Genomic DNA, 20,913 nt, shown 5'->3' on the forward strand with positions numbered 1-20,913 from the left:
GGGACTAGGCCGGCGCGGTGGCTCACGCCTGTAATCCCAGCACTTTGGGAGGCCAAGGCGGGTGGATCAACTGAGGTCGGGAGTTCAAGACCAGCCTGACCAACATGGTGAAACCCCATCTCTACTAAAAAATACAAAAATTAGCCAGGCGTGGTGGCAGGCACCTGTAATCCCAGCTACTCAAGAGGCTGAGGCAGGAGAATCGCTTGAACCCAGGAGGCGGAGGTTGCAGTGAGCCGAGATCACGCCATTGCACTCCAGCCTGGGTGACAGAGTGAGACTCCGTCTCAAATTTAAAAAAAAAAAAAAAAAGGTTGGGGCTTAGGAGGTAAAAGAATATTCATAATTTTTTTCCTTCTTTCTTTTTTTTTCCCAGGCAGGGTTTCGCTCTGTTACCCAGGCTAGAGTGCAATGGTGCAATCACGGCTCCCTCAGCTTTGACCTCCTGGGCTCAAGCGATCCTCCCACCTCAGCCTCCTGAGTAGGTAGGACTACAAGCATGCACCATCACAAGTTTTTCACTATGAGATGATTTGTTTTTGTTGCTGTCAGGGAAAGGACGTTTCTTTTAATTCAAGCTAGTTAAACTGTCATAAATCTGGTTGAGAACCTTAGACTGTAGGCAGTACATATTGTAATGGGATTAGTGCTAGCTGTGGGGCCAGAATAGTTGGGTTCAAGTCCTTGCTTGGCCATCTTTTTTTTTTTTTTTTTTTTTATATAGGTCTCACTTTGTCACCCAGGCTGGAGTGCAGTGGTGCAATCTCGGCTCACTGCAACCTCTGCCTCCCAGGCCCAAGCAATCCTCCCACCTCAACCTCCCAAGTAGCTGGGATCAAAGGTGTATGCCAACATACCCAGCTAATTTTTTGTATTTTAGGTAGAGATGGGGTTTTGCCATGTGGCACAGGCTGGTCTCGAACTCCCGAGCTTGGGCAATTCACCCACCTCAGCCTCCCAAAGTGTGGGATTACAGGCATGAGTCACTGTGCCTGGCCTTTGCTTGGCCATTTCTTAGCATTGTGACACTAGACAAGTTTCTTGATTTCTATGAGTCTCAGCCTCGGAGAAAAAGAATGGGTTTAATACTACTTATCTTGCTGCCTTGTTAGTAGGATTAAAGCAAACAAGAAAATACGAACCATAGGGAACTCTCTAAATGTATGATATCAACTTTAAATCACATTCTGAAATTATATTAGTCAGTCTGCTTTTAATATAACTAGCATAGGCCGGGCGCAGTGGCTCACGCCTGTAATCCCAGCACTTTGGGAGGCCGAGGTGGGCAGATCACGAGATCAGGAGATCGAGACCATCCTGGCTAACCGGTGAAACCCCGTCTCTACCAAAAACAAAAAATTAGCTGGGCGTTGTGGCAGGCGCCTGTAGTCCCAGCTACTTGGCAGGAGAATGGAGTGAACCCGGGAGGCGGAGATTGCAGTGAGTCGAGATCGACATCGCACCACTGCACTCCAGCCTGGGCGACAGATAGAGGCTCCGTCTCAAAAAAAAAAAAAAAAAAGTAAAAAAAAAAAAAAAATATATATATATATATATATATATAACTAGCATATTAAAATATGGAAATATGTAGGCTAGGTGCGGTGGCTCACGCCTATAATCCCAGCACTTTGGGAGGCGGAGGCAGGCAGATCACCAGAGCTCAGGGATTCAAGACCAGCCTGGCCAACATGGTTAAATCCTGTCTCTACTAAAAACACAAAAATTAGCCGGGCATGGTGGCACACACCTGTGGTCTCAGTTACTTGGGAGGCTGAGGTAGAACTGCTTGAACCTGGGAGGCGGAGGCTGCAGTGAGCTGAGATCACGCCACTGCACTCCAGTCTGGGTGACAGAGTGAGACTCTGTCTCAAAAAATAGATAGATAGATAGATAGATAGATAGATAGATAGATAGATAGATAGATGTGATAGGAGAATAGCATTTAGGCTATATTTTCATGTAACAAAGCATCATATATTATACAATTTAATATGTACTTTATCATATGCAAATTTCATTGAGAAGATTGGCTCTGTTTAGGCAAACGATTTTGTTTCTTGAAAACCAAAGCCTAATATTTTATACCTATAAAGAATCCAAATTATTAAAATTGCAACAGAAAGGTTTGTGGTTGGATATTAGAAAGAACTTCTTGATTTTCCAAATACTGGGGAAAAGTTTTCTAGGGAGGATGTTGTCTCTTCTTCCTTAAGGGATTTAGCTTGGAAACTGTCCGTCCTAGAGGGGACCTGACTTCTGGAATCTAGACAGATCAACAAGATGTAAACTTCCATCTGGAGCCAATAACTGGGGGCATGATTAAATAATGATTGGGATCTTTCTAAAAGGAAAGGTTAGAGTGACATGAAGAATTAAAATAATTTTCTACTTAATCGAGTGTATCTAAATGCAATAGTTTTTTTGGCCAAAATATCTGCTTTGGAAATCTTAGCCAATTACTCATCAAGCTGAATTTGGGTCTGAATGACTGTACAGATTGTGATTTTTCTGCAGTTGTTTCGAGGGAGAGAAAGTTTTAAGAGGGCTCTTTTACTATTCATTCTCTCCTCTGAAGAGGAAGATCTCTTTCCGGCACTAAGTATCTACCTTACCCCTGAGTGTAGACAGAGGGATGGCTGGGAGGAGAGAAGAGGGATAGGCAGAGCTGGGGTGGAGAGGTCAGTGGAGGATCTGGGCTATAATTAGCCTCAGCAGGCAGAGGATGAAGTGGGGCCCTACAGGCCACCTTCTGCAAAGTGAGAACTGAGAGCACATCCCAAGAAGATCTGCAGTGGGGCCAGCAAGTGCTTGTCAGAGACTTGGGTGAAAGATGGGTAGGTGAATTCAGCAGTGCTCTTTAGGGAGTCTCAGAAATTGTGCCTATGCTCTGATGCCCCAACAACAAGATTAAACATAACTGAAAGGGACTGTTAAAGTCTAGAACATCGTGTCAAAAAAGAAGTTTGGTGGCTCTTTTTATATGAAATGGCCTACTTAAAAAAACAAACAAACAAACAAACAAAAACCAAAAAACAAAAAGAGTAAACATGACCAAATGTTGGGGGAGGTGGCAGAGGATGAAAGTCAGAGGAAAACTTGGCTAGGATACTTTTTAATACTCATATTTATTGAATACCGGGCACCTGGCAGACAACACCACACCCAATTACCTGCTTGTTGAAAAGATTTCACTCTCTACTCATTTAAATAAAGATAAATGCATGATTATTGGTGTAAAGATACTAATTAAAATTTATTGACCAGGCACAGTGGCTCACGCCTGTAATCCTAGCACTTTGGGAGGCTGAGGCAGGAGAATCACTTGAGCCAGGAGTTCAAGACCAACCTGGGCAACACAGTGCGATATCGTCTCCACAGAATATTTTAAAATTAGCCATAAAAAATAAATAAATAAAATAAATAAATAAATAAAAGGCCAGAGGAGGTGGCTCATGCCTGTAATCCCAGCACTTTGGGAGGCCGAGGCGGGCGGGTCACTTGAGGTCAGGAGTTCAATGCCAGCCTGGCCAACATGGTGAAACCCCATCTCTACTAAAAATATAAAAATTAGCCAGGTGTGGTGGCAGGTGCCTGTAGTCCCAGCTACTTGGGAGGCTGAGATAGGAGAATCGCTTGAACCCAGAAGGTGGAGGTTGCAGTGAGCCGAGATCCTGCCACTGCACTTCAGCCTGGGTGACAGAGTAAGACTCCGTCTCAAAAATAAATAAATAGCCAGCCCGGCGCGGTAGCTCATGCCTGTAATCCCAGCACTTTGGAGGGCCGAGGCAGGCAGATCACCTGAGGTCAGGAGTTTGAGGCCAGCCTGGCCAACATAGCGAAACCCTGTCTCTTTACCAAAACTACAAAAATTAGCCGGGCATGGTGGCAGGTGCCTGTAATCCAAGCTACTCAGGAAGGTGAAGCAGGAGAATTGCTTGAACCCAGGAGGCAGAGGTTGAAGCGAGCTGAGATTGAGCCACTGCACTCCAACCTGGGCAACAAGCGTGAGACTCTGTCAAAAAAAAAAAAAAAAAATTAGCCAAACATGGTGGCTCGCACCTGTAGTCCTAGTTACTCAGGTGGCTGAGATGGGAGGACCATGTCAGCCCAGGAGGTGGAGGCTGCAGTGAGCTGTGACTGCACCACTCCACTCCAGCCTGTGTGACAAAGTGAGACCTTATCTCAAAAAATAAAAGAAAATTTGTTAAAATTGCCCCCACCAGATTCATGTGGGGTAGGTCATTGTCGAACACCAAGAATTACTTAAGAGCACAAGACATCAGCCATAATAAACAGTTAATATATTGTTTGTGAAGACTAAATAATATATACTAAAGAATATACATATATATTAATGTAGAGTACATTAGAGGCATTTAATTCTTCCATTTATTTCACAGATAGAGAAACTGAGGTCCAGAAAGGGGAAGAGACTTGCTCAGGCATAAGTTAACTTTTTTTTTTTAATGACTCAGGGTTATCATGATTGCAAGTAATTCCTCAGTCTAATGGTCCTTTGCTTTCACTGTAATATTAATGAGACATGCTTCTTAAAAGAATGATTCACTAAGAGCAGGGCAGACTGACCAGCAGCTTTCCGGGCTGCACTGAAACCTTCCCACTCCAACCACAGCGAATTTATAACCACTCTGTGCTACAGACCACTCACAATTGGTCCTGACCCAAGAGGAACCCTGCCCCAGTCAGGATGGAATAAGTGAGTGCAGCCACTTGGAGCTGCCCTCTAATCTGCCACCACCACTGGGGTCTGCTGCCCTATCTGGGAACCACCCCTCTTCCTCTTACTTCTCCATGGCCAACTGGGAAAACTCAAGCTAAAAAGGATGACCCCAGAGATGAAAGAAGGAAAAGAATCTTCTTTATTTATATAAATAATCTTCTTTAATCTTAATCTGGAACACAGGGATCCTAAATTGCAACCCTTTATGAATCCCAAATTGCCAGGCATTCCCTTGAATCTGAATTGGGTGGGGAAACTGAAAATGGGAGTCACTTTCTTCTGCAAATGCATTGCCTCTTTGTTCTGTTGTGGTATCATCAGAGATGGTGAGTTTCATAAATTTGGAAAGGAGAGAGCCAGCAACCTTGTGTGTTTCCCGTAAAAAGAGTTTCAGCTCCTCTCCAATAATCAGCCAAAGTCAATACCTGGATTAAGAACTCTCACCCCTAGCATATCCAAAGTACCTGAATCTAAACAGGTACATTGAGCCTTTGGTTGGCTCCCCACTACTTTGGCAGGAAGGAATCGGGACTGATGCAGGCCCAGGCAGGAACAAAGATTCCCTGCCATTTGAGCTACTGGTTTGGGTTAGGAGAATTGGAAGCCAGGGGCCAGGTAAAGTGAGTCAAAAATTCTGAAGCATGGAGGAAGGCAGAAAGCAAGGTGGCACTATGATCTAGCAGTACTTCTCAAATTTTAAGTGTATATAAATCACTTGGGGAGCTGCTAAACTGCAAATTCTGATTCAGTAGGTCTGATTCAGGGGCCTAAGATTCTGTATTTCTAAGTAGCTCACAGGTAGTGCTGATGCTGCTGGTCCATGGAGCAGCCAGGCTCCAGAGAACTGGTGCATCAGATGCCCTTGAGTGCTGCAAACCATGATGGGGGATAGAAATTCTCTCCTGCAGAGCCAACTCTGCATTTTTTTTTTTGGCACTGAGGAAGGGTGCTCTCCTTTTGACCAAAGAAACTGGAAGGTAGGCCATTAGCAAGATCCTTCTGATATTCTTGATCTTTGTAACAACGTGCTATAGCTAGCTGCAAGAGCATTTTTAATTAGACCAAATTATCTAGTTTGACTGTTCATAGAAATCAAAGCCCCAGCTGAAATATCTGTTCATTTTGCTAGTGTAGAGATGGCTTGTGTGCTATGATTTTTAAGATGTTAAACACTGCCTGTGGGCATATTTTATGAAGAAATAAACACGCAGCCCAATGAGATGTATAGCGTTGTTTTAATATATTGTATATTCACTTATTTATGGGGAAAATAAACACACAAGCCAATAAGCTGTGTATTATTACTTTAATATATTGAATTTATTTCATACCTATATGTTTTATGAGGGAAAATAAACTAAGATACACGCTATTATTATAACACATCTAATTGTTCTATATTAATTTATTTATGAGAGAAATAAGTGCAATTTAACATGATGTAAGATTATTTAATGCACGAGATGAAATCTATATTAAGACAGTTTAAGGGATTAAATTCCAGCTAACTAAGATGTGTGTACTTCCCACACTGAGGGACCCATTTAAAACTATGCAAAGGGCCTGTCTAGTCCTCTGTGTCACAACCTATGTTGGCTCCTGTCTTATCCTGACAATTGCTGCCTCTGGGTACCTGGTACTCTAAATCCCGGGCCTGTTGGTCCAGGGGAAAGTCTGGAGGCCCAGGAAATAAACTGCTTTTTGAGAAGGGCAACATCTGCTGGGGAGATAGCCCCGCAGTGTCTGTTTCTGAGCGGGAGAAATATTAAGGAAACCTAAGGAGGATGGATGGCTTTCCGGAGCCCTTTAAATCTCCACCTTCCCATCGATCCTTGCTTCCCGCTTACCAGGTTTACAAGGAACCAGGCAGGCTGTGGTGGGGGATAGACAGGACATGGTGTTGATATGGAAAATGAAGTTGTTGGTCAAGACAGGTGGGTCTGCATTTAGAGAAAGCTCTGGCCTGGCTTCAAATCCCACAGCGAAGGATCAAAAGTCAGACTGGATGAGGCACACCCAGGCCCGCAGACCGCCGCTTTCCTTCCCTTCCCTTCCCACCCGGACTCTCTTTCCATCTCGCGTCCTCAGCGTCCGTTGAGCTCACTTTAAACATAAAAAAATCAAACAAACAAAAACGAAGGTGGGACTCCCAGGCTCCCCTTCTTCCCTGGCCTCTGGAAAATCCGGCTTGGAGGACGCGGGGGCGGGGGCAGGGGCAGATCCCGGCTGGGCCGGCGCCTCCCGCAACGGCTGTCATGGCGGCCACAGCCTCTTCCCTCGCCCCCTCCCGCCCGCCGCCCGGCTCCAGCGCCATTTTGAGCATCGTCTTTGCCTCCCTGTCTCACTCCCACTCTCCTCGCTCCTCCTTCTCTCCCTGCAGGTCCAGCGCCTGGCGACGCTGCCGGACCTCCCTGGGCTTCTCGCCCGGCTGCTTCTCGGATGGTCCCCCAAAGCCCAGAAGCCCCAGAGTCCGTGGGTGTCCCGGCATCGCCACATTTCTCAGCTGGCCTCTTTTCTTGCCCACTTGGAAGCAGTTACCATCCCTGGGTGCGGGGCCCTGCTTCCCGAGAAAATCCCCGACTCCACTCCACTCCTTGGAGAGCCACCTACAACTCCCAAAGAGGCCCGGCTCAAGCCCCAGGCCTCTCGTCCCTAGGCTTCTTGAGTTCAGAAAAAGGCCCTATACCGGCTTCGGTCATAAGAAGCAAGAAGTCTAAGGAAGCCCTTGGATTCTTCCCAATTCCAGGAAACTTCTGCCCCCGCCACGATCCCAAAGCCCGTCCCCAGGCTTCCTCTCCTTGCACCCTCCACTGTTCGCTGTATACTTTCTCCCTCCACCTACCCACCTTTATTTCTAAACAGAGGCCCCAGGACCACCCGCTCAGGACCAAAGGCCCTCTGCTGAGGGGCAGGGAGGTGACCGAGCTTCCTGCAAACTCCCGACTCTTGCCAGAGCCGTGGGCGAAGCGGCCATCAATCGGGTCACCTTTGTACCACCCGGACTTCGCCGGCCCTGGAGGCTTTGCTGCCACATAGGCCGCTGAACCGAATCAACTTCGCACAGGTCCTGGAGGGGTGAGGACCGGCCTTGGGGCCGCGGGGAAAAAGGTTAAGTCCCAACACAAACACTCGTTTTCGTATTATAAAGACATTTATTTAATCTATGAAAATAATGTACAATAAATACTTTCCCCTTTTCCTATTATTAAAGAATTTTAATAAATAATCTACAGTCTAAAACATAAAAAAGAGGAAAATAAGTCCCTCTAGTTTTTTTTTAAGAAAGTCCCCCTAGAGTTTAATTATTCCTGAGATTTCACTGGAAGGAGTCTACCAAACGGAATTTTTCTGTGTGAATTTTAAAAGATGCCCGAGTGCCCAATATTTTAGAAGAAGAAAGGGAGTGGATTAAACGCTAATTCAGTAATACCTGAATTTTAGCAAAACACGTAAGTCTATGCGACTGGGGGTGGGAGAGGCTCGATTTTTCCAGTAGATGACCAAGGAGCGCGGGGGTCGAAAGGACCGGGAGGAGGAAACGGGTTAGGGAAACTGCAGGTCGATGGCACAGAGCGTGCTGGTGAAGAAGTCCAGTTCTTCCTCGGAAAAGGGGACCAGGCTGTCGAGAGAACCCTGTAGGCTAGGGGAGAGGCCTCCGGATAGCTGGAGACAGGAGTCGGCCGCGAAGAAGTTAAGGTCGGGAAGGAAAGGCGAATCCTGGCGCTCCGGGAAGACATCTTCTGGCAATGGTCCCGGCTCCGGCCCGCCCGCCCCGCGCAGCGCGCAGCCAGGGCTCGGCGCGCCCGCGCCCTCTAAGCCACCGGCTAAAGGCCGGGGGTCCGCGGCGCTTAAGGCCCCCGGCACCACCTCCGGCGGGTGAGAGCAGGCTTCCCACGCCGCCCGCGAGGCGGAGGGGCCGCCTGGGCTGACCGCGAGCTCCTCGACAGGGTCGCCGGTGTCCTCCAGGGCGCCCGGGCAGGCAGGCTCCCCATCCGGCGGCTCTCGGTGCTGCGTCTGCCGCTTGTGCTTCATGCGCCGGTTCTGGAACCAGACTTTGACCTGCCTTTCGGTGAGATCCAGCAAGGCCGCGATCTCGACGCGGCGTGGCCGGCACAGGTACTTATTAAAGTGGAATTCCTTCTCCAGTTCCAGCAGCTGTGTGTTCGTGTAAGCCGTGCGCAGCCTGCGCGCCCCGCCGCCACCAGCCTCTGGCAGTCCCAGGCCATCTGCAGGGAAAACAAGCTGGGCGTCAAAGCGGGCCGTGTACTCAGCCCAACCTCAGTTCGGACTACTCCATCCGCCAAAACCAGTATCACCTCTCCCCTTCCTCGCCACCCCACCCCCGCCCCCACCCCACAGCGGCTCGCTTTCACGGCTTTTGGGTTTTCTTCTCTCCCTCCCTAGTCGACAGCCCCAGCCCTGGTCAGGGCAAAGCATTCAGAGCCGCCCACGGGCCACGCAGGGGGCGGAGAGCGGCTCCCTTCGGCGCCGGAACCTCAGATCCCCCCTCCCAAGTCCTCCCAGTGGACCCCTCAATTCGAAACTTTCCAACTCAACCGGAGCGAGGGTCATAAAGATTGTTCTTCACCCCTCTTCCTTCCTAGCTCTGAATTCTTCCTCTTCTCCTAGAGTTGGGGCAGAAAGGACCGAATCTTTTTCTGCTTCTATAGTCTATCCCAGCAACAACATATTCATTCCCCTACACAGATACGGGTGAAAACCTCAATCAAATCATTTTCTTCTAGCAGAAAAAAAGGCGTTTCCCCAACCAGCTTTCAAAATCAGCTGTAGGGAGAGAGAGGGAGAAAAAAAAAAAAGACGCTGGCAGCGGCCAGGCCTGACCCCCAGTGGGATATTCTACTTCCCCATCCCAGGAATGGACGGGGTAAGGAACCCCAACAGGCTTGCCGCCTTTTTTTTTTTTTTTCAACCTCCTTCCACTGCTTTTTCTCCCCCTCTTCTAGATGCCCCTCACCCCACCCCCACCATGCTTACCGACCTGCAGGCGATCCGACCCCGGAGGCCGGGACAGCGGAGGCGGCCGGGGAAAGAGACGTGGCGGATTGGCTGGGTTTCTTGGCGGATTTCTTCTCTTTCATCCAAGGGAACTCGGGGGCCGGGGGGGCAGCGGGGAGCGGCGGCGGTGGTGGTGGCGGCGGCAGAGCAGGCCCATCTTCGGCTCGCTTTTGGCTCCTGGGTCTCTGAAGGGTGGAGGCGCCGGGCTGGAGGCTGGGGAAGGTTTGCTCGAAAGGAGGAGGAGGAGGAATTAATGTCGACTCCTTGATTGATGAAGTTTGAAATGTCTCCAAGACAGCGGGGAAGGAAGTCAGACACTCGGCGAGCGATGGCTGGCTGTTTATAAACCCAATCTCCCTCTCAAATTCAAAATTCATGGCTTTCAATGGTGGGGGAGGGGGCTGCTGGGGGGGGCGTCAGGAGGGAGGATCGGAAGGGACCCCCCCTCCTGCCCCCCCCAGATTTATGTAATGGAGCGATTTTGGGAGGGGGAGATTTCGGTCTCTCTCTTTTTTTTTACTTTGGGTCTTTATAATTGTATATTGCTGATAAATACAAGCGTATGGGGACTCTCTCTATTAAACCCAGGACTCCGGCGAAATTACAGGGAATTCGTGGTCACGGGACCGGCCTCCGCCAATCGCTCGTCTGGGCCTGTTGGAAAACAGAGAGCATTATTTGCTTTAATTGATTCAAAAACACCAGAGGACTATGACCCGGACACCATGAGCCCCCATTCCTACACCAGTGCCTCACACGCTCTCTCCCCAGTGCCTCCCTTTCTCCAGAAAAGCTAGAGAAACCACTTCCTCATCCCTTTCGGAGGTTAGAAGGTTTCAGAAGCTTGGAAAAGAAGAGACTCTAAGGGAGAAATCTTCCTCTTTTCCAAATGTTTTAATAGAGTAAATTAAGGCTTTCCTTAGGTGGCTTATGTGGCTAGCAGCATCCTCTTCCCTTCTCCCCTTCCCCAAGAAAAGATGAGTGAGGATCCCTGCATTGGAGGAAGAGGGAGTCGAAAGAGGCTTCCACTCTTTGAAAAAGGTCAGTGTTAAGGTGCAAATAAGAAAGAGATTTATAATCAGCAGCACCACTATCCCCATGTTAACCCTCCAAAAGCAACAGTTAAATCTTGGGAAATGGACAGGAACTCCCAGGCGGACACATAAGAGTGAGATGGAGCATGAGGGGCATTTTTGGGCCTCTGGCCTCCATCGCTGTGTGGCCTGGCTTCTCTTCTCTGCCTAGTGTTTGCAGCACTGCCTCTTCCCCTTGTGTCCCCCTGCTTTCCTCACTTTCAGGCATCCATGCTTCTCTGTGACACCCCCCTCCCCCTGAAAACAAGCAGAGTCTAAGATGTGCATGTACCCACTTAAGCCTCAAGCTCGTATCTGTATCCATATCCAGGGACATGAATAAGAACTGAGGTAGCCACTGATTTAACTTAGAGCACTCTCAAAGTTCAGATCAGCGTATGTGTGTGCATGAATGTGGTGGGGAGCTTTTCCCCTAGGACAAAGAGACTTTCCCTCCCATTTTGCCATTGTGCTAGTTAAAAAAAAAAAAAAAAATCCCTGACAAGGAAGAATTCCCTGAAGATGGTGCGGGTGGAAATAATGACCACTGAGATGATATTCCATTTCTGGCTCCTGAGGGGAAATGCTTTTAAAATTTATTTTATTTTGAGGAGACCAAGATAGTCTGAAGTTTAGAGTGTTGTAATTTACTATAGAAAGAGGGCACAAGACTCTGAGCCCCAAGCAATTGGTGGGAAACTAGGCCTCAAAGCAGAAAATGAAAAGTCGATCTGGAGGAAGATTTTTAAATAAGTGGGTCAGAGGGACGGAGAGGAGATGAGGCGATCAATCTTAGCCCCCTGACAGCTCCCTCCGATTGCATCAAAGAATTTGGCTCTTTGGGAAAGCAGAGGGAACAGCCAAAATTTCACATCCCTTAAAAAGGCCTGGGGGTGGGGGTGGGGGTGCAAAAGAGAAAGGTGATTCTGGGAGAGCTGGGAAACAGATGGGAAATGGGGACTGAGGGAAAGCGCTAAGTTGGGTGGAAAGTTTGCCCGGAGAACTCCCACGGCTCTGGCCTCCCCTCCCCCTCCTCTCTCCCTGCAGCCCAGCCAGGAGGAGAAGGCTGGTTAGCAGAGAAATGGCAACTGAGCCCGGAGCTGGAACTAGAAACTTTCTGTCAATGTAACATCTGCGTGGGTGGTGGTGAGTATTTAAAAAGAAGAGCAGAAAAGTCTGAGTAGAAGCATGAGGGTGGGGGAGCAGAGGATGAAGAAAGGGGAGTTGGAGGTGGGGGCTGCAGGGACCGGGGAGGCATGCTCTGGAGGGCTGAGAACAGAGAGAGCTGCTCTGACCTGGGCAAAGTGGCCAGCGACAGTAGTGTGCAACTCGACTCCAAATAAAACAATTTTTGCCATTTAGAGGTGTAGATGGGGCATAGAAGAATCCAAATAGTAAGCAGCGTCTGGAAGTCATGCAGGGAGGCCTGAGAGTGGATTCTCCCTCTGGCCATCCCCTTGAACACCTCTGAAAGTTTAGCAACAGCTTCTCCAGCTGGCTGAAGGATCCAGAGCTTATCTTGGGCAACTCGGGCAGAGACTGTCCCTGCAGGAAATACAGCTCTCTCTAACCCTTACTGACAGATTTTATGGCCAGATTAGCAAACAGCGGAAAACTTGGGTGTTAAAAGGGGCCAAGAGAACCCTCCTTCTCAGAGACATCTCTCCCCCGCCCCCCTGTCCTGCTGTGAATTTTACAGCAAGGATATTTTACCCTCATCTTTGGCTGCTTTAGCTGAGCGCCTGGAATCTTCCAAAGAGAAGGATAGGGAACACCAAGCCAAGTTGGTTCTTATTTTTCTTATTTGCAATTCCAGCTCTGAGCCAAAGCTCTGTTTTTCAAACTTAAGCTAAATTCTCTTTCTTGGCCTCTTTCCTGCTAGATAAATAAGCAACCCAACCCACCCCCAGAATCAAACATGGTGCTTCATCTAGTTATATCATTCAGAAAATGTTATTCAGGGAAGAAGAGAGAAAGAGAAAGAAAGAAAAACCCTTGAGCGTTATTTGATCCCAATCAAACTTTGCACGCTCTTATGCCTTTAAATTATAGCCTGACCCAATGCTAAATTGCTTGCTGCTTGGATGAGCCGAGTCCAGTTAAAATCCTACTTGGTGGTGGGGAAGGGGGAGGGTGTAGAATTCAGGTTGCTTTTTTATTGTTATTTATTGTTGCATAAAGACTATAATTACTAACCTTGGACTGCCAGGATGCAACATAAAAATGAAAATCAGCCCTCGCTTTAAGGCAGGGCCTGGAACGATTCTCACTCCCCCACCATGACTACCACCAAATATATGCTCCTAATTAAGCAATGCAGGCACATCGCTTACAATTAGAATTATGCAGCTCTTCAGCAAGCAGCCATCGCTTCTCTTTCAACGAATTAGCTCCATATTTCAGCCGCCCTGTCTTCTCGCTCTTATCGGCTCCAGCGACTCGGCGGTGACATTTCATCTTTGACAGACCCTCTCTATTCTCACTCCAATGTGATAAAACTTTTATGGAACCACGACTAAGAAATGAAGTTTTCCCAAGGATGGTGGAAACAGAGCCGCACTTTAGCCTGGGGACCGTTTTACTTTCGCCTAGATCCAATAGCTTCTCCCACCCTCCTCTCCCCTTTCTCTGGCAGGGGAAATCAAATGTGCTTCCCCTCCCTCCACCTCGAGTTTTATTTAGTGATTTAATTTTACTTAGTTTTAAAGTTTGACCTGAGAAGTCTAGTCCTCAGATTTTTTTTTTTAGATTAATCATTTTTCTTTGTTTTCATTTTAGACCCAATGGTGGTTGGGCTTCGGGTCACGTGACATCTTCTTTGTAGCTCCGGAAGAGGATTGCCAAGTTTAGGTTTCGTGGAAGAAACCGTAATCGGCCAGATTTTCTTGTTGGTAGTGGGAAGGGGTGGGGGGTGGTGCATGGAGGTTGTGGCCAAAGGCGCTAACAGACGAAAGGTCGATGAATGAAAAACCTAGAGGCATAGAGGCCAAACAGAAAAACCTACAGAGAACACCCAAGAGTCCCCCTTCTCCCAACTTGTCACTTAAACCACAGCTAAAGAAGTTGGCAAAATGTTACAGGCTCTTATGAGTGAGAAAATGGTATTTAAACTTAAGACATATCAAGGGGGAGACAGGAACCTGGGCAGTGGACAAAAAGTCCAGGGAAGGGTCTTCAATGTCCTTGTCCTTCTTCCCTTGGGGGAAATTTGGCAGTCAACAGCCTTGCTCTGCTATCTAAATTGGACCACCAGGACAAGATAAAATTGATAACAGAAAGTTTATTCAAGAATTGTTTGACAGACAACCCTTTTAGGTAAGGAAAAAAGTAACTACTGAAGAACAAAGAAAGTTCCAAGAGGGAATTAACTCTAGTTCTACAAATTCAGGACTATACAGTGACAATCAGGAGCTGAGTTCATGCCTTTTAGAACTAATTACAATTGCTCATAAGTACGAGTTTAACATAAATCTACAGCTCTTTTCTAGAGTACAATAGTAACTAAAATAGCTGGTTTTACATGACAGGAAACACAATGTCCTTTATAACAAGTAAATACTAAAAAAGTACAATTTTTTCCTTTTTTTCCCTCATATAAATACGTAATGTAGGGGGATAAATAATACAAAAAAGAAAATATTTTAACAGGCTATAACCAATAAATATATATGAAAATGTTCACTAGAACACACGCTTTTTTGAGCAATGCTGGACTTCTGCAGGCCCAGACATCTCTCACAGTTGTTTTTACATCCATTAAAATGTAAACTCTAAGTGCAACAAAAGTGTCCTGTCAGGAGACTGAGCAAGGCACGCAGGCCCTGCCCAGCCCCTGCCTGGGACAGACAGTTTGTTCAAATATACCCTGTTTTCACGTTAAGTCAAGAGAGCAACAGAAGAAAAGTATAGAACCTCGCGTCACCAACTGCTTTCTGTGGAGAGAGGGGGATGGAGCTGGAGCTGAGATGGAGGCAGCAGAATGGGCAAACCTTCAGTCCTAACAACCTGCCTGCCCTAGCCTACACACTTTTCCTTAGAAGAAAAAAATATATAATTTATAATATAGGCAGCTCTTTCAGGATCTCTCACCATCCCTGAGCCCTCTAAAAACTGTAATTGATGGGGGTGGGATGTATAGATATTAATGTCCTAGAGCAGAAAAACCTGGGGCTAGAAATGGAGGGGGTAGATACCTCAATAAACCTCAAATAAATGGGAACAAATTTGAGGTTTTGGGAAAGTTGGAAGGGAACGTGCTTTGTGCCCTTTGGGTTTGAAATGTGTTTTCTTATTTTTTAAAGGATAACTGAAAAAAATCAAGATTTGGGGGGAATTACCTACAAAGATATAAGGTAAGTCCATTGGTTGGTGATGGCCTAGCCATCTTGTCTGGTTTGTAAAATGTGCTTCTCTGCCTCATCCTATCTCGTCTTCCTCTACCCCACTCCAGGACGTAGAATTCCAACTTGGTAGTGCTGGAGCCCTGGGGTTGACGGGGTCATCTCCAATCTGCTGTGGATTCCTTTCCGATGGGTTGGCAGGCAGATGGAACAAGAGGTGGACTTAAAAGCAATCTCTCAGGCCAGGGGGAGGGGAAGAAGCTCCAGGCCGGTTCTGACCAGGAAGCCTGCCTACCACCTCTCTGGCCCCTCTTTCAGACCTCCAGACTGCCCCCCAGAGCTCCATAGTTTCACTCTTCCTCTCCATCTCCTAACCCTCGTCCGCCTTTTCCCATCACAGGTGTGTTAATTTGGGCGCTTCTTGGATTCTACCCTGAGGAGGAGGCGCGTGGTGAGAGGAGAGGTCTGTGTAGGTGGGGTGGGGGTCGCAGGGTCCGTGGTGCTGGCTGGGCGCCATAGGGGGCGCCCCGTTGTAGTCCAGGTTCCCGGAAGGATGATGGGAAAGGTGGTTGAGGCCATAGAGGGAGGGGCCGGCAGGGGGCGGCAGTGGATCCGCGTAGCCGCCCCCACCCACATACACCGGACTGCTCTGCATGGTGGGCGTCCCGTAGGCGCCCCCGTTGGCTTGGAGGACGTGCGGCTCATACTCGGGTGCCGGGGTCGGAGGGTACTTCTGCGGGGCGCCGCAGCCTTTGAGAGGGGGCTGGTAGTTGGAGGGCAGCGCGTAGGCATTCTGGTGGGCTTTACCGAAGGCGGGTGGGGACGGGCTCTCGTAGCTGGGGGTCATGGAGTGTAAGGCGTTCATGAAGCCGGCCGTGGACTGCATGGGCTGCGGGGGACTGCCGGCTGGAGATGGGCCCCCTGACGACGAGGCCAGTCCCTTGGCCTTCTGGTCCTTCTTGTACTTCATGCGCCGGTTCTGGAACCAGATCTTGATCTGCCGCTCGCTGAGGTTCAGCAGGTTGGCCATCTCCACACGGCGAGGCCGGCACAGGTAGCGGTTAAAATGGAACTCCTTCTCCAGCTCCACCAGCTGCGCGCTCGTGTATGCCGTCCGCGCCCGCTTGGACGCCGCCGACCCCGGGGGGCTCTTGTCCCCTCCCCCGCCGCCGCCGCCACCGCCCCCACTGCCACCACTGCCGCCGCCGCCGCCGCCGCCACCACAGCCCTCTGCTGGATTCGAGGGGGAGGGGTGGGAAGGGGAGAAAATGAAATAAAAGATAATTACTGAACACGCCGAAATTGAATGCATCGTTTCTTAATAAATCCAGGCCTGGACTCGGAGCCCCCGCCGCCCTCCCCTTCACGTCCCCGCCTCCTCCTCACTCCCCCACCCCACCGCCCGTCGCATTAGCGGACACTCTATAATAGTGGCATTTATTAAGAGACCTGTTCTCCTTTCGCTGCCCCAGCTTATGAAAATTTGATCATGTCACGCAGACAGAGCCGCATGGCCATTTATTTAGGGCTGGATTTTCGCGTGCGTGCTTTCTCCCCCTTATCCCCAATTCCAGGTCAGGGAAGACATTTCCCCTCCCTGCCGACCCCGTCCTGAGGACAGGATGGGAGACTGAGGAGAACCCTCGGGGTAATCTGGACACTCGTGGGCAAAAAGTGTGGCATGAAGAGGCTGCCGTGCCTGGAGGCCGGGACCCCGGGCCATCCGAGCGACTGTGATTAATACCCACAGTAATCATACTTAATAATCATCAATCCTTGACGACTCTGCATCCTCCTGGCAGCGCCTCGTCTTGGCTCTGTGGCCTTGGGAAGGGCTTTGAGGCCACGGACCTGGCCTTCTGGAGCTTTCAGAAGCTCCAGTGGAGGGCGGCTAGAGGGAGGAGGGTGTTGGCGGGGTCAGGGGTCATTAGGGGGTGGGGGTATCAAAAATGTACCCGCCGGCCACCTAATATTATTCCCAGGCAGCCTCGTGGGCGCCTAGGGGCTGGGTGCTAGAATAACAGTGACATTCCTGGCTCGGACAAAAGCTGAGGACAAGGAAGGCAGAGAACTGGTACCTGTGCCGGGGGAGCTGTTTTTCAGCTTGGACGTTTGCCTCGACTCTTTCATCCAGGGGAATATCTGTTTGGTGAGGGTGGAGTTGGTGCCGGGACCACACTTTGGGGGACCACTTTTGCTGGGCCCGCCCCCATTACTGCTGTTGCTAGTGGCACTGGTAGGTGCGGCGCTGGGCGGGGGTGAGCCGGGCGGGGCGGGCAGGGGCTCAGGGGCCAGACCCGGCCTCATGCAGCTGCCGTTGAGCTCCTTGCTCTTGGCATGTGGGGCACCGTTGCTCAGGGACTGCAGCGAGCACGCTGAGCGCTGGTAGTCGCCCTCCAGGTGCGTGGTGGCCTGAAATGGGGGTTGGGGGGGGCCGTCGAAGCCGAAACCATTGCTGCCAGGGTACGAAGAATAGCCTCCGAAGAGAGCAGCCGCGGCGTTGTCGTAGTAGGTGGCTTTCTGCATCGCTGGGTGAGGCCTGGGCAGTGGGTGGCAACTTGGAAAGGCCTGATACCCTCAGGACCGGACATTGGCAACCCTGGGGGTCACGTGACACGCCGGACCCCCCCCAACCCCCTCCCTTCTCTGCCCCCCTCCTCCGCGGTCTGTTCCAAGCAGCTGACCTGCGGGGCGAGAGAAGAGACACAAGGCGGAGAAGAGGACTGGGGCTCGAATCCATCTTAGGAACTGAAAAGGGAACTGACATCAATAGGGTTTTTTCTTCTCCCCTCTGCAACATCTCCAAAGCAGATGCTAAGAAAAAAAAGCCCACCAGTTTTCATTTCCACTAAAAATATAAATAAATACTACATGCCTTTCAAGACTGCCTAGATGTAGAATCTATGGCAAAAGTCATTGCTTCTCTCCTGCCTGTGCACTAGCCCCTCACCTCCCCTAGTTCCTCTCTCCCTCTCTTTCCTCCCCAACTCTGGGATAAGATGGCTCAAGGGAGGGGACACTAGGAGACTCTAAAATAAAAGCATCATCAACACCCTCCTCTGAGCCCAGAGGCTTCTGTGCTTCCAGCCTTTGCCTCCTTCCAAGTCGGTTTAGGTCTCTTGCCCAAGCAAAGTCTAGCCTGAAGGGAAACCAAAGGATCTCCTAAAAAGACATGCAGGAGAAGCAAGTTAGTCAGAGAAGCTTCTCTTGTGAGGTGTCCTCTCCGCTTCCCACCACTCCCCCACCAGGAAGACAACAACAGCCTGACCTAGATACCTCCTGAGGATTTTTAACCTCAAGAGTCAGCTGAACCGAGACTCATCTGTCCATGGCCCTGCTGCAGGTACCACCACCTTCAGCTCCTGTCTTTGCTCAGCCAAACCTAGAATTGGGCAGCCAATGGCCCTGTGGGGCCCCCAAATGGAGCAGGATTGTTTCAATTTCCTGGGCCATGCCAGTTGGTGCTGTGACCATTTGGCCCAGGTCTCTCCCCCGACCTCTCTTTTTTTTTTTTTCATGAGACTTAATTTTTCCCATCCTTTCCTTCACAGTCTGTTTTCTTTGATTTCCCCCAAAGAAAATAAGAAACAAGAAGTTACAACTGCTAGACTTTTCTACTGAGACAGGGAAAGTGCTTTCCAAAAGAGAAAGTTATTCCCGAGGCAAATAATCAACAAAGCAATTTTAACAATATTATTCTCTGGGTTAGAAACAGAGGTATTCCTGTTGACTGAGGTTCCCTGAGGCAAAAAAATAATAATAATAACTATTTTAATACAGCCTTTTAAAAGTGTGCCAGAAAAATAAAGATTCAAACTAACATAGGATTTTGTTCTGAAACTTCTGACTGCATTTTTTTTTTCCTCTGTCTCTCCCAACTCTTCACCACCACTTTTCATAAAACCTCCATACTGCCGTGTGTGTTTGGAAAACTTTAATCTCATTCAGCCTAGCTGGTCAACTCCAAAGAAAACTAAACATAGGAAAATAAAATAAAAGAAGTGCAGGTGAAGAAAGTCCCTCCCTCACATAAATCCCCTTCTTCATGGCACAGATTTATACTCAAAAAGGAATCAGTGTAACCCTGAGTTGGGACTGGTTTCTGGAAATACACATGGGTCTGCAAAGCAGCAGGTCCTTCCAGGGAGAACCAGAGTTCAATTGACCAGGCTGACCCAATCCCTTTATTATTATTACCATTAGCCTCTGCTGATTTAACCAAAATTAGCTTCAGAGCAGCCCTGGTTGAAGGGGGAATTAATTAACAGGCATTAGTTGTGGTTGTTATTAATAGATAGAGAAGAGAATGAAATAAAAACGTTGGAGGGGGTTGGCTGGCTGGGCCCTGGCTTTATTTAGTCTAAATGATTGTTACAGCAATAATAATGATGACGATGATGATGATGATGATAGTAATAATAATAAAACAATAATTTAACTAGACGCCTGGGGCCGAAATTCCTGCCGCTCCCCTTGCAATAAACCCCAAACCATCGCGGGACGGAGGCCAGGCCAGTGTGGAAAGCGAAGGAGCCAGAGACGCGATAGGAAAGAATGGAGACTCCGCTGGTGGTGCAGACAGGGCTGGGAAGGTTTGTGCACCCGGGTAGTCCCTGGCTGCTGCTGCCAGGCTGCCTCGGCCGGTCGCTGCTGCCGCGGCGGCTGGCGACGACCTACCAGCCACCTACGATGGCCCAAGGAGGGGAAGAAGAGCAAGCGATCAGGACACCAAAACGGTTATCGGAGACAGGTTCCCAGCACACCAGCCGGCCGAGGGCCGAGCCCCGCGGGCAGCAGCAAGTTTGGGAGCCGGAGGTAACCGAATTAAAAAGCGCCTTAGAAACTCCGCTTCGGGACTTGGCTCAGCAGGGCTCCAGGTTGGAGGGCGCCGAGGCCTGGCGGACGGGACAGTGGGAAGAGGGAAAGGTGCCGAGGGGACCCGAGATCTGAGATCCAGAACAAGAGGGGGTGGGGAACAGCTCTACCAAGCCAAACAGATCTATTTCCCTTGCCTCCATGTTGGAAAAATTCTGGTTCCATATGGCTCCTCGGGAGGGAGGGAGGGAGACGGTGGCTGCCGGCTTCCCCCCAGGGTCTCGCTGGAGAAGGGAGATGAGCCCCCCCAAGAGCCCCACCTTGCCAAGCACACCCCAGGGACTGCCAGGAGACTAACAATAGCTGGGGAAGCCCCGAGAGAGGGGATAGGCCATCTTCCAGGACTTAAAAAAATTAATGGGAGGAAGAAAAATAAAATAACAAGAAAGGAAGAGAGAGAAAGGTTGAGGCTTTCTTAGCAGCCGGGGAGAAAATTCAGCCCTGGATCTGGCTGCTGAAAGAAAAGAGAGGAGAAAAGAGGAGAGAAGCAGGAAGAGAGAGGGGAGAGAGGGAGAGAGAGGGAGAGAGAGAGAGAGGGAGAGAGAGGGAGGGAGGGAGGGAGGGAGAGAGAGAGAGAGTCGCTGCGTGGAAGGAAGCTTAAAGCTTGTGAACTCTTCTTGAACCGAGATTGGAGTCATATGGGCCATAAATCATTGAGACATACTCTCCGCCATTCACAAACTGATAGCCTATTTCAGTCCAGCTTACCTTAGCCACCGACGAGGGGAGAACAGGCAGACATAATATATATTCACATCGAGCCCCAGCGCGAGCGGCAGGCGAGAAATCTCCCCTCCTTGAAGGCAAAGGAAAAAAAGACCACTGTTTAAAGCTGCGTCGCCCCCCGCCCCCCCGCCCCGCAAAG

The 20,913-nt window shown here is 49.4% G+C and overlaps 2 protein-coding genes and 1 long non-coding RNA gene across 14 annotated transcripts in view; 1 reads left to right on the forward strand and 2 right to left on the reverse strand.

Annotated features, from left to right (window-relative positions):
- Positions 1 to 7,881: 7,881 nt before the first annotated feature.
- On the reverse strand, positions 7,882 to 10,257 carry HOXB2 (homeobox B2). Its single transcript, XM_033183349.1, has 2 exons — positions 9,744 to 10,257; positions 7,882 to 8,970 (listed from the first exon to the last, which is right to left on the reverse strand). The coding sequence occupies exons 1-2, from the start codon at positions 10,135 to 10,137 to the stop codon at positions 8,288 to 8,290; spliced, it is 1,077 nt and encodes a 358-aa protein (XP_033039240.1). The 5' UTR covers positions 10,138 to 10,257; the 3' UTR covers positions 7,882 to 8,287.
- Positions 8,524 to 16,389, forward strand: LOC117067163. Of its 3 annotated transcripts, none has more exons than XR_004430640.1 (7): positions 8,524 to 8,620; positions 8,692 to 8,860; positions 11,881 to 11,979; positions 13,612 to 13,700; positions 15,135 to 15,185; positions 15,574 to 15,636; positions 16,258 to 16,389. It is a non-coding gene; the product is annotated as an uncharacterized LOC117067163 (long non-coding RNA). The 3 variants fall into 3 exon arrangements; XR_004430641.1 differs by lacking the exons at positions 8,524 to 8,620; positions 8,692 to 8,860 and adding exons at positions 10,511 to 10,585; positions 10,733 to 11,184; XR_004430639.1 differs by lacking the exons at positions 8,524 to 8,620; positions 8,692 to 8,860 and adding an exon at positions 10,721 to 10,801.
- The window catches only part of HOXB3 (homeobox B3), a 41,733-nt gene continuing 34,913 nt past the window's right edge, over positions 14,094 to 20,913 (reverse strand). For 4 of the 10 annotated variants that reach the window (XM_033183341.1, XM_033183339.1, XM_033183340.1 and 1 more), the window contains 2 exons: positions 17,252 to 20,844; positions 14,094 to 16,406 (listed from right to left, as the gene is read on the reverse strand). In XM_033183341.1, the coding sequence (XP_033039232.1) occupies positions 15,568 to 16,406; positions 17,252 to 17,699 (1,287 nt within the window). In that variant the 5' untranslated portion in view covers positions 17,700 to 20,844 and the 3' untranslated portion in view covers positions 14,094 to 15,567. The remainder of the gene's footprint in view (positions 16,407 to 17,251; positions 20,845 to 20,913) is intronic. The other 6 variants (XM_033183346.1, XM_033183347.1, XM_033183348.1 and 3 more) reach the window with 3 other exon arrangements.

This window comes from Trachypithecus francoisi, unplaced genomic scaffold, assembly GCF_009764315.1.
Source record: "Trachypithecus francoisi isolate TF-2019V2 unplaced genomic scaffold, Tfra_2.0 Lachesis_group20, whole genome shotgun sequence".
NCBI lineage: Eukaryota > Metazoa > Chordata > Mammalia > Primates > Cercopithecidae > Trachypithecus > Trachypithecus francoisi.